Below are 13,168 nucleotides of genomic sequence, written 5' to 3' on the forward strand. Positions count from 1 at the left end.
GTGCAGAGACAGAATATGCAGACTTAGACTTTTACCCCTTTCAACATTATTAAAGGTTATTGCTGAAGCTTATTGTGAAGCTATTAGCTGGCTACCGATTGTATGGCATTTATGCTTATTTGAGGCATGACACCAACGTTCGTTAACTATCACAAAGACGTAAACTAGAGTTTACCAACACACTTGACTCTGAATAGGCTATACTTTTGTTTTTTCCATAAGTCCCCAGAACCATTTAGATTAGAATCTGCATTCTACCTCTTCTTCGGAGAAATATTTTAATATAATTGCAAATTTAGAGAGGGACCAATGGTAATCTTACAGCTGAAGCCTCAAACTCGTTTGTATTGCTAGCAGTTGTTAAACCCACCGCTACGCTGCGCAACGGCGCGTGAATGGGGGGAAGCGTGATATTCTCCTATATCGTTTTTCAGCATCTTTTAGAGAACAAAAAGGTAACGAATGTGCGTCTGTTGCTAAATGTCCTCATTTCACCCATGATATTCATTCCACGCTCCCTTTTTGTGTTTGGTTCGAAATGTGTTGCTATGCGACAGAGCCGTAAGGTTTTAGCAGCACACCTCACTCTTTTTACATTTCTTACATTTAAAGAGTCCAGAAACCAAAAATAGCTTTAGTTAGAAAGTAACAGGTTAATACAAATATCAGAGTTTTGTAGTTTTATTTGCAATTTCAATGTGACACTGTTACTCATGAGTCATGTCTGAAGACTAAATCGCAGGTCTATTGTCTCCCGGAAACATCCACCAACCGCAGCAAAACGCACGTGCTCAATAATACTACCGGTAAATCTCAAGCTTAGCCAGAGATCATCTGTTAAAGGTGTTAGTCATAACCCATGCCAATTATTGAATTTATATATATTTATTCTGTTTATTATTCGTCCAAATTATTTGATTTTTTTTTACGAATGTTCATTTATGCTGTAGGCTAGTATTGTCAGATAACAACGTTCAGTCGACGCACTGTTTGGTAACTTGTTACATTGTGATTTAAGAGCTCTACAACTTCAACACCATCTTCACGTGTGGTGTATATGGGAGGGTCTTTTTTTATCAAGGGGGCTGGGCCACATCTGAACAGAGCGTGCACTTTGAAAATTGGAAGTTTATCAAAGAAGTGTCCATCAATTTAATGAGAAGATAGTGTTCAAAACTCTTTAGACGCCGGTAATACTTTCAGAGCATTTGTAACAGATCCACTGACAGTGCTGTCTTCTGTATAACACCGAGGAGCAAGCGATGGTAAGACAAATGATACTACACGAGGTGTAGCCTATAACTTACACTACAGCTGAATAATCCTTCCGTATTTTATTTCATATCACCAGTAAGACGTTCCTCGTTTTAAAGACTTACTATTATTGTACAGATATTCAGTTTTATAGAAACGTTAAACTATTACTTGTTCGTTTAGGTCCGATTTCTTTCTACTAACAGCATTACAGGGCGGAAAAAGTGTCAGCAATGATGCTGTTTTATATTTTGCACCCTAAACTATAGAATAATTACATCCTTTAATGTTAGCTATTTATTGTTTAGCCTAATACATTTGCATGTGAAGGGCCTGTTGAACCAAATCCCTCCATATCAGGCGGTGAAAATTATTCTAGTGGTTTAAAAATGTTTTTTCCTCTTGCTTTCGTTTTCAGATTCATGTTCCATTTAAATTACTTCAGATTACCAGATTTGCGACACCTTTTAATCGTTTTGATTGCAATCATTTACAGTGACAGATGTCAGCTAGCACTCTTACTTTAGCTTGACTCTTATTTAAGACTCAGGCACTTAAATTGTCTCAATGATGAATATGTATTCTGTGTTCTTAAACAACAAACATTAGATAGGCTATATCTCAAGAAATTACAGAAAGTCATACATTTAGTAACGTTCTTGAAAAGTGGATATTTTTTTCATGTAATTAATGCCTCATATTGTCATAGAATGTTGTTACACATAACTTTTGTTTTTTCATATTAAATTTACATTTATTCAAAGTGACCTATACAAATGAGATCAAGTATCCACCTATACTTATGTGACATCAGGTGGTTTTGATGTCGCATGTCTTAAACTTCTCCTGTAGTTTGTGTAATACTTTCTCATGCATTTTCTCATGCAAGTAGTAAAATAATAGGCTACAGTATTACCCTACTTTTTCTTTTCTATGCTTATTTTGCAACTTTATCATATGCTTTTATTTTGAAGGTAGATAATAGAGATTTCTGGAATGATTTACTATTTCTGGCTACCGGTAATAGTTACTGTGGTATTTTTTTTATTCATAGCACTGTTTTCGTAGTTAAAATAGCATTTTAGCAGCATTTAAACCAACATTTTTTATTAGGTAAATACATTATTTTACAAATTTTTTATAGAGTAAACACTAGACATGACTTATTTAACAGAAATAAGTATTTTGTAAATGCATAAATCTGGCACTTACATTGATTTGGTTGAATCTACGTATATTCAAGAACACACTAGGCTATAATACAATATTTTTTGCTTCATTCTGCCATTGGAATCTAATTAAAACATTGTTGCCTTCTTTCCAATTTCCTTAAACAAAATAAGGAAAAGTCCATTAGTAAACAAATAAAAGACCAAGCTCCAACATTCAGTTGCACACAGAAATTAGGTTAACCTGTGATGTAACAGATTGTTACAGCATACTTTGCACGTGGCTATCCATCATGCTTAAACGCATGTTGGGCACGCTGATATAATTTTTACCACTAAAGAGATGAGAAGATGTAGGATAATCATACTACACTGCAACATCTGTGCCCAATCTGTGCTCAAACATGTCAAGATCATTTATGATTGAGCAGAGCAGTGCATAGAGGTGTGTCAAATCATGCATTAAGTGACCACGCTGTCAAAACACTTCCTCTGTACCGTGCAGTGTGGTTTAGCTCCCACACATTAAAAAAAAAAAAGATCATGTGTTGACATTCTGTCACAAACCGGAAAGGTGCCAAAGTGTGAATTTCAAAAGGACTTTATTTGCTTTATGTTCGTTTTACCTTTTGCTATGGCCATAATTCACCATTAACGTTTTTTTTTGTACATCAAAAAAATGTAATTCTGTATTGAATACCAGGATGCAGTAGTTATATATGAGGATTTTTTTTGTTTATGCACATGTAGTCTTGTAAGGTAGTTCTGTTTTTCACAATTAGTGCTCCCATGCATGGGCACCTTCATCAGACCGAAAATCAAAACATAAAATTTCCTGGCCAGACAGACTGTCCACCATTTGTCCACAATGTAAAGTGAATGGGATTAAATGGCTGTACGAACAATATTTCCTTGCTGGTTGAGTGGAAGTCAGGAATGCTGTTGTTTTTCTATGGGATGTACTGTCATGCTTGAACTTCCTAATGTTAAGATTCAAGAAGTTTTTCATGTAAACCAGTCATTGATTTTGGGAAATACTGTGGACAAGACCTGATGAATTCCTGTCAATTTGATCATGTCTGTTCAGTAGTTATCCCTTTTAAACAACCTGGTAGGAAGGAGGGAAAACTAGACAAAACTGCAGAAGACATACGGTTAGAAACAAAAACAAAAAAGGAAAAATGGTTGGATTGTATAAAGTTAATGATAACTTTTCCCAGTATTCTTGTCTGCTGAAAACCACAAAATCAGTAATCACAGCAGTGTTATAATTTTAGTTTATTTTTTTTATACGGTTATACCGTATGTTTATAAAATGTACAATAAGTGCAGGACCGAATACTTCAGATTGATGGATTGAACTCTGAGTTGAATATTTGCCAGAAAATTGCACAAAGTTTGTTATTCTAATGAATTTAAATAGGCAGTAACTCTTGTGTTTTTAAATTATCTACAGATAACACCCCCAGAGGCCTGTTGCACGAAGATAGTTTTCAGAATAGGTTTCGAGTTGACAAAACCTTACAAATCCAACCCGGTTTCATTTAGGTTCAGCGGGCTCGCAACACTCGGTATAAACCTTCCCTGTCAACTTAGGTGCTGTGTCCCAATTCGCCTACTTAAACGAACTACGCCTTAAAAGTATGTACTCTTTGTGAAGAAAAAGTACATAGCAAAAAAGTAGACAAACTTTGGGACATACTATCACATCATTAAATTGCGTCACACGCATCCTGTCAGTGTAAACTGACTTGTCAATCATCTAGTCACAGTTAAAATCCTCCACATTTAATTTAAATTTAATTTCGTACCGTGTTGGAGAGAATGCTACACGTTGATCTTTCATGCGGAGAGCTCTCCTCATGTGTTTGCATTTAGATGCATTTAAAGGTGAATGGCCTTAACGGATCTTTATAAAAGTCCACATTGTTGTTAAAGATTAAATATAACACCTACACTACGTTAAATAAATATTTTATCAGGTAAAATGTTGATTATTAGTCACTCAAACCCCTTATCTAAACCTCTCTACTTAACCTTTGGTCGTGCAAACCCGCCATGTTTTTTTTTAACATTTTTTATTTATGTTTGTAGTTCTGAACTGAATCCTCCTCCAATGGGTTGTGTGGGTAATATTACCGTTTATAGTCTAGTCAAGTCACCTTAATTTATATAGCGAGTTTAACAATACAGATTGTTTCAAAGCAGCTTTACATTGAGAATAGAAAATTAATGCAACAAATATTGTTTTGGCTGTACAGCAGCTCAAGAAGAAAGTCATTGTCTAAGTAAGTTTTTAATTGATTTACTTCTGTTGTAAAAATCATTAGTTTTTAACTTAGGGGCCGCTTACACAACACCGTTTTAAACTGAAAACAGAAAACTTTGAATGTGTTCTGGCTGTTTATTTATATGACAACAGCGTTTTGGTGGCCTGAGAACTCAAACTTTAAAGTTTTTGAAAACGGGTTTTGAAAGCGATACCGTTATCATCTCCGTGTGAACTTCAAAAACGTGAATCTGTGAATACGGTGACGGCATGCACATGTGTATCACGTGTTTAGTCTATAGGCATGCGCGTTGGAAAGCGTATGTGCGTGGGCGCGTAGCGTAGTCTTTCTTTACAAAACTCACATGCATAATACAGCATTTTTAGTCATTTTCGCGGATGCGCGTGTGAAGTCCTGGTCTGGATACGGCCCGGATTTCTTGTTATGAATTGTATCCTATTTCCCCCTTATTACAGTTAACTGCGTAAAGTGATATGGAACTATAATGTGGTCAAGACCTGCCTGGAACTACTTTAGCCATGCTTTCCCCCGCCTTAGAATGTTTGTCAACCATTTAGATTCAAGCATTTAACTTGCTAAGTGGTCACATGCTTGCTAAGCATTCATAGTAGAAATATGAATTATACATAATTATAATGATAAGATAAGCCTTTATTGTCTCCCATTGGAGAAATTTGTCTAATGATAATTCATATAATCATAATAATGAATAATTAGCTGCAATTTTGTCTCTAATTATTTTTCACTATAAACTACTTTAATTTTGGAGCGAGAGAGATACAAGAGGAGTGGCTTTATTGCATCACATATGTCACTGTGCTTACAGCTGATAAGTCCAGTTTTGGTTTGCAATCTCTAACCCAGAATAAAACCTGCTCCAGAGCAGATTAGCCTAAGTTACAATGTCGATGAACACTACTAAAAACCAATCCACCCTCTTGAGCCCCCCCAAAAAACAAACTAAATCTCAAACTTACCTGGGTAGCAGCAACTGAATCCGGCTTCATATAGCCTAGCATCTAGTTCAACAGGCATCAGATAGCATCCATTTCATGGATGAGCAACAATGCACAGAAAAATTATCAAGAAATAATTAAAAACCAAAGAAAGAAGTGTCCTTTCTTTTTTTTTGGGGTTTAGGAACTGCTTATCGCTGTTAATACATTTTATTTCTATCAATGTTTTGTCATGCTAAAGGTCAAGTGTCACACAAGTTTACAATATTACCACATTTGATACTGTCATGATGGTCTGTCATTACTGGACAAATCATAGAAAAGTGCTGCAGAATACTTTAAAATAGTGATCCTTGTCATGGTCGCCTTTATTAAAGAATAATCGAATGGTTTGTTGAGTCTCGATTTCTACTCTTATGTGTGAGGTAAAGTTCACTGTAGTAGGAAGGCATCGCAGTGTTTTGGAGCTGCTCTGTGTTATCTGTGTTGGGTGGAGTTGAGGAGGTGCAGTACATTGTATCATGCTAACTACAGATGCTCAGTTATAATCATGGCTTTCAGGACCAAAAGGAGAAGTATACACCTTAACATAGCTACCAGTCTAGTGAAAGATGTTTTGCTCTTGCTGGGAAAATGTAAAATGTGTCTCTAAGATTTTGTCTGATGACATTCACTGTTAAATGGAAATTAGATTTTGGAATGAAAGACTTTAGGTTGATATGGTTTTCTGAGTTAAGTTAAAAAAAAACTTGGTCTGATACTATAATGGGACTCTTCTCCCCCCCCCCTTTTCAAATTATGACCGATAAATGATGGCGACACTGAAACTCTTTTTTCTAACTTGAGATAACTTCAGATTCAATGATAAAGTCTTGTTTGTGTGCATCAAACCACACCAGGACACATTTGACATCTCTACATAATTAGAATTGTGTTCCCATTGGCTGTTCAGTTCGAGGCAAGCTAGGCATGATGCCTGCGTGATTAGCCAGGGCTTGTGAATGCCAATGAAACTGAAGAGAGGGAGTTCGATGTGATGGTTTAAGTCTCTGCGGCTGTTGGAAGCTGTCTTTTCCACCCGTCACGGCTAATGAGAGCCACCCTATGACCTACCACAGCTTTGGAGTGTAGACACTTCATTAGCCACTTCAAGCAGTGTCTGCAAGGTGACTTCCCAACTTCCACCCACCACATCCAACTGGGTTATTGGAACACTGCATTGTCTTCTGATTCCATTCATATTAGTGACATTCCAGGGGGGTGAAATACTCATCAACTTTGCTATCACTGCATCTAGTTGAACCCTGTTGCTGCCTCTTACTTAAATTGATTGGCCATTAAATATTAGTGACAGTGATTGAGTAGAATGAGAAATAATATTTATTGAAGTTGGGAAAGCTTTCCTGTAGCTCAGTGGTAAGAGCATTGCGTTAACAACCCAAAGTTGTGGGTTCGATCCCAGGGGATTGCACCTATGTATAAATGTGTAGGATAATGAAATGTAAGTCGCTTTGGATAAAAGCATCTGCCAAATTACATACATGTAAATGAAGTCCTCTTTCTACATTGATCAGTCTAGTTTTAATCAATTGAAACTAATAATTTTTTTTAAACAAAATGCTTTAGTAATGAACACAAGCATCTTTAGATTCTAATGATGCTGACAAGGGGATTAGGTTTTCTCAGCCCCAGAACTGGTTGGATATCTTCTGTTGGAACTTGGAGGGTATATCTGCACCCACCGCAATGATTAAAACAGTCTCTTCTTTAGTGATGAATTGCCCCAGGTTGAGTGTCAGCTACCACATGTGTATTCAGTGACAGTGGCAACTTCCGGCCACAAGACCTGAGACTTCAGCTGCACAAGCCACTTGTCTTTCACTCTAGTAACTTATTGCAGCTCTATGTGTGCTTTTGTTTAATACAACAAATTAATGTTTTATGTGACCAGTACATGTTGCTACTAAATAACATCCAGCTTCTGATTTGGCTTTATTGAGGAATTGAAAGTGACATGGTTGGTAGTTTGTTTTTATTAGTGGATTTACAGTAACATCTCCACTTTCTCCTATATATAAAAAGTTAGAAGTATTTCTTAATTATTGGTGTTGTTGTTTCTGGAGACTTTTCTATGTTTAAAGTGCTTATCAGTTACAGTTTTAAGTTTTTCCATATGCAGTGTTCAACTCATTCAGTAAACAGCACATTTTGTGTGGTGCAATAGACAACTCAATACTGATAAAGGAGTCATCGGTTTAGAGTGTTTGCTTGGCTTATCTCATGCCTTATCTTGCTGCTTTTTGTACATAAAAACATCTTTTTGTGAAGGTTTGATGTGCTGAGGGATGGAATACTTGTCTCTTAACCTACTTTTGTCCATACTTTTACTTTTCCGTGTGTGTGTGTGTGTCCAGGTTTATATTACATTGTGCTTGTGGGCACATGGGCACCAAATGTCCTCATATTAAGCATAGTAAAACCTGAGATCACCTACATTCACCAGCCAGCGGTCCCCACAAGGGAAATGCATTAATAAACATACCGGTAGTAAATGTAGCCGTCTGGCTTGTCAGGCTATAGTAAGTGATGTTTGTTTGTTTTTAACGTTAAAAAAAGTTTTCTGTGATGGGTACTGTAGTTTTAGGGGATAGAATATACAGTTTGTACAGTAAAAAAACTATTACGTCTGGATGATCCCCACAAAGATAGCGAAACCAAGTGTGTGCGGCTGTGCGCGTGTACAGTTGTTAATTTGTTATTCTAGTTGGATAGCTTGTTCCACATCCCTCCTTGTTTAATGTTCTCATTGACAAAAAAACTGTATAGCAGTAATTTTCCATTTAAATATTAGTGCAAGTTCACTTGCCATAAATATGAGTAGAAGTTCACTCGTCCAGGCTGAGGTATTAATTTCAATTACTTGGTCTGGAGAAGCGTTTACTTTAGTACAGGATGTGTGATTCACAGTGTTGGCTTGTGCCAAGATGAGTGGATCACAACAACATTAAAGTAATTTAAGAGGCTCCAGTTGGTAAAGAGCTACTTGAGTCTTGATGTTACCTTAAACTGACAGCAAGTCTGTTATTGTGAAGAAGGCCAAGAAACATTTCATTTTTAAAGGGTTAGTTCACCCAAAAAATGAAAATTCTGTCATTAATTACTCACCATCATGTTGTTCCAAACCCTTAAGACATTCGTTCATCTTCGCAACACAAATGAAGATATTTTTTATGAAATCCGAGAGGTTTTCTGAACCACCCATGCAGCAACGTCATTGCAACTTTCAAAGCCCAGAAAGCTAGTAAAGACATCATTAAAATAGTCCTTGTGACTACAGTGGTTCAAAATGTAGCGACGAGAATACATTTTGTATACAAAAAATAACGGCTTTATTCAACAATCTCTTCTCTTTAACGTAATTCTCCTACGCTGTTCACGTAGTAAATGCAGTGCAGCGCTTCCAGGTTCTACGTCAGAACGCCGGCTCATTATTGGCCGACTCGGTTCACGTGAGTATCACGACGCATGCGTGTGATGACAATAATGGAGCTGGCCAATAATGAGCCGGCGTTCTGACGTAGAACCTTGAAGCGCTGCACTGCATTCACTATGTGAACAGCATAGGAAGATTGTTGAATAAAGTCGTTATTTTAGTTTTTTTTGCGCAAAAATTTATTCTAAAAATTTATTAATTCATTTAAGGTGTTCACGTGCTGTATTTTGAACATTTCTGTTGTAAAATGGAATAATTGTGGGAAGTAGTCTCAATGTCTAACCAATCTACAATATAGTCCTCATGGTGCCTTGTTTATAGGCATGGTAAATCATTGTCATTTTCTTGATGTTCTAGTTGTTTGCGCATTCTCAGTACAAGCTTATGCTCTGAGTCTGTACCCATCGGTACTGTAGCCCTTTGTTTTGGTTATTAACTGAAAAAAGTAAATCTCTTCATCCTAGTTTATCATATAAGCATCCCCTACGTCACTTCTTGTAATATCAGAATTTCAGACTTTGTAGTCTGACACACTCCTGCCAGCACATGGACAATGTTACTGAGGCTTATCAGCAGTTATGAAATCATTGTTTTAAAGAGAGAACAACACGTTTGGGGGCTAATAGTTGCTTTCCCCCCTTCTTCCTCCCTCCTTCTCCCTGTCACATGTCCCTTTCACAGCATAGAAAAGTTCCTGGATTAACGCAGAATTAGCACAAAGCAGAGACGCCACCTCAGCCCAACATTGCAAACCGACTGAACTAGCAGAGAGAGGAAACGATTGAGGGAGAAGCAGTGCCACCAGAAACTGAGACGCATACCCCAGCAGCTCAAGACGAGTCCCAGAGAGCACAGAGACAGGCCAGGACGGGCATCCTTCTGGAAAGGGGACCCACGCCGAAGAGAGCTTCACAAGCATGGAGGAAAAACAATTTTCTGGCATATTGGTGAGTCACTCTGACTTGCATTTTTACACTTTGTTATTTTTTTTCTCCCACTCAGAGTTAAAATTATATTAGGTTATATGTATATTTTAAAAGTTGTTTTATTCTTGTATTAGAATTTTATTTTATTATTAACATGTTTGCCTTTTTTTTTTTTTTCTGTTAAAAGTTAGTACTCAAGCAGGTCAAGGCATTTTAGATCAGGCCACAGTCCTAAATATCTTACATTCTTTTTATGGTTCAATTTACATTTTTCTTCTCAAAGTGTAGAGAAAATAATTAATTGGTTCAGAGAGTTAATCTAAGAAAAAAATATTGGAGCTTAAACCTATTTACAGTTTTTCTACTTAAAGCTTTCAGGATAGAGACTCACAGGAGTAGTGTGAAATGTCCTGACAGCTCATAGATATCTTTAACTTTTGATCAGGAGAATATAAAGAAACTTGGATAAATGTAACAATTGATGTAGTATAATTTAGGGAGGAAAAACAGGACTTTCACAATGTTTTGCCATTCTGTGAAACCTCACGACTAATGTGTGCTATTTTTTTCCATTTATTTATTTAAATAAAGACATTTTCCTGATGATTATGAAAGTAATTTAAAACTGTATATGACTTCTGAGTCGGGCTTTAACATTGTTTCCAAACGCTGATGGCTTTTTTAACCATTGCTGTGCTGAAGGCACACACATCTGGCAGTGTGAGCTAATGTTAAAGTGTTTGCGTACTGAGAAAAGGTACTGCGAAACCATAACGCAAGTAAGGGATGTATGACGTCTTCTAAATAGATGTCAACACTGTCTCTGTCATAATACTTGTAAAAATAGTTTTTCAAGGGGGCTTGATTCTATAAGATGAAATATCGAATGAGAACTTGAATGTCAGTAAAAAAAAAAAAAACTTTTTTTTTTAAGACGTACTCTTGATATTTTTAGTGTTTCTGAATGCTCTTTTGTGACATGTTTGTGTGAAGTGTCAGTGGTTTGCATGGAGCAGCTGCTTGGCTGGACTTTTGGTCAGGATGAGTGATGCTCATGTCTTTTGTGTGACTTTAGGTGGATAATGTGTTTCTGGTTCTGTGCTGTAACTGTAAAGAAATAGTGGGGACACTTTAAAGTGTCCTTGTGACTTGTTACATGCAGTTACTGTAGTAATAACTATAAATTATCCATAATTACATGCATGCAACTAACCCTAAACCAACCCCTATTCCTAACGGTAACCCTATAGTAAGTTAATGTAGTTAATTATTATTACTCAGTACTTGCGTATGTATAATTATCTGTTAATCATCTGTTTTCATTTGTAAAAGCTGTGAAACTTGAAAAATTAGTTACTACTGTGACAGCATAAAATGAGAATTATGACTGGTACATTTTCAGATATAATTATAATTACAGTTTAGAAATAAGGATAACAATACTCCATAATTGGACAATTTACATTATCCTAGCTACAAATTCTATCTCAAAAGCTTTTCAGGACTGAAACATGGTTATAGAGTGGACATGGAAGTCCATATGAGGTTGTAAAAGCTAGGGAAACTGTTGTAGGGGTCCTATAGCAAATAAACCTTTGAGGTCCGTCCCCACCCTTGTCCTCCCCTTGTGTGATTGGTTATAGTGATTGTAATGGTTATGGCTCCTGTGTGTCTCTCTATGTTCGTATAACTGTATTGTCCTGTACTAACTGTAGCCTTGTACTGTGCCCTGTACATTTTGTACATCTAAACAAGTGTATTTATTTTTTGTAAATGGGCATCTTGCAGATGGAATATGTATGATTTGTTTCCAAAATTCAGATTCTGATTATTTTGATGATTATTGATTGAATATGCATGTTAGGCACAATCCTTTTAACTTACGGCAAAATAAATCTTAGTCTTAATCTTAAAAAAATGATCTTAAATCTAATCTTAATTTTATTATATGTTCAAGGTTGTTTATCAGATGTTTATAATGTATTTGATGGCTTCCAAATGCTGAATTGCACTGCACCCCATAAAGACTTGCGTTTACATTCTGGCTTTTAAACTCTTTGGGCACAAACTCTTTTTTTTGTGGTGAGATGTGCTTTTGGCTGTCAGTGATTTATATGACTTAAAACGTACTCCATACAGAGGTTCGGTTGGCTCTTAAGAAGGGAAAGATTTTGCACATTTGTATGATCAGCACTCTAAATGACTTTTACTGATTACGATAGTGGCACCTCATTTTACACAAATAGTTCTGCTTAATGTACAATATCTGACCAAGTGGTAATCCGTAGTACCTTAGTATATGGTTTTGTATACTGTCAAAAGGCAGGAAGCTTGTGTCAGTGCTTTGAATAGTGTTAATTCCTCTTTGTCTCCGACAGAATCTGTTCAGCTTTAAGAATATCCTGACATGTTGACAATGAGATATCACCAGCGAAAAGCCCATTGTTCCCCTCTGACAGTGACAGTAGAGACTGTAAGAGCTGCTGTAACCCAAAATATAATTAGAGCCTAGTAGAATGACATGAGAGGAATTAATGCTGGAGTTGTCAGACATTCAGAAGCGGTTGTGGAGGAACTGTTGATTGAGCTGTGATGACCCTATGCTGTACTTACTTTTTCTTCTGTCCCACTGGCAGCTCTCCAACCTTTCCCAAGGGTTGTTAATGTGTGCTGCTGTCTGTGAAGTGGAAATTAAACGCAAACAAATTTTGGATCCCATAGTCCCTCAGGATGTTGGGCTACTGCTGCACGTTTTAACTCTGCTCTCTGGGCTTTCAAACATTTCAAAGCAAAGGTCAAATAATTAGCATTAAACGAAATGAGCAACCGTAAATTGCATTCATAATTTTAGTGAGCTGTCTCTGTGTCACCCATCATTCTAAATCCTCATCCTAACAGAAATTGAACCTCTAAATTGACTTAAATTGAAGATTTATAAAAGTGACTGATTTGAAATGCTTCCGCATCGTTTCCATTAATGGTTCCAGGAAATGGTTAATAATGACTCGCAAACAGCACCACACAAACAGCGCTCCTCACGTGAAGTCTGTGAGACAAAGCGTTAGATGTTCAGTAGATG

The 13,168-nt window shown here is 36.7% G+C and overlaps 1 protein-coding gene across 1 annotated transcript in view; it reads left to right on the top strand.

Moving 5' to 3' along the window:
- The first annotated feature begins 1,098 nt into the window (after positions 1-1,098).
- Positions 1,099-13,168, top strand: part of slc6a9 (solute carrier family 6 member 9) — a 51,029-nt gene continuing 38,959 nt past the window's right edge. Inside the window, exons 1-2 of the mRNA XM_079613265.1 lie at positions 1,099-1,265; positions 9,845-10,110. Coding sequence (XP_079469391.1) covers positions 10,081-10,110 — 30 coding nt within the window. The 5' untranslated portion in view covers positions 1,099-1,265; positions 9,845-10,080. The remainder of the gene's footprint in view (positions 1,266-9,844; positions 10,111-13,168) is intronic.

The sequence above is a fragment of the Phoxinus phoxinus genome, assembly GCF_949152265.1.
Source record: "Phoxinus phoxinus genome assembly, chromosome: 5".
In the NCBI taxonomy this organism is placed as follows: Eukaryota; Metazoa; Chordata; class Actinopteri; order Cypriniformes; family Leuciscidae; genus Phoxinus; species Phoxinus phoxinus.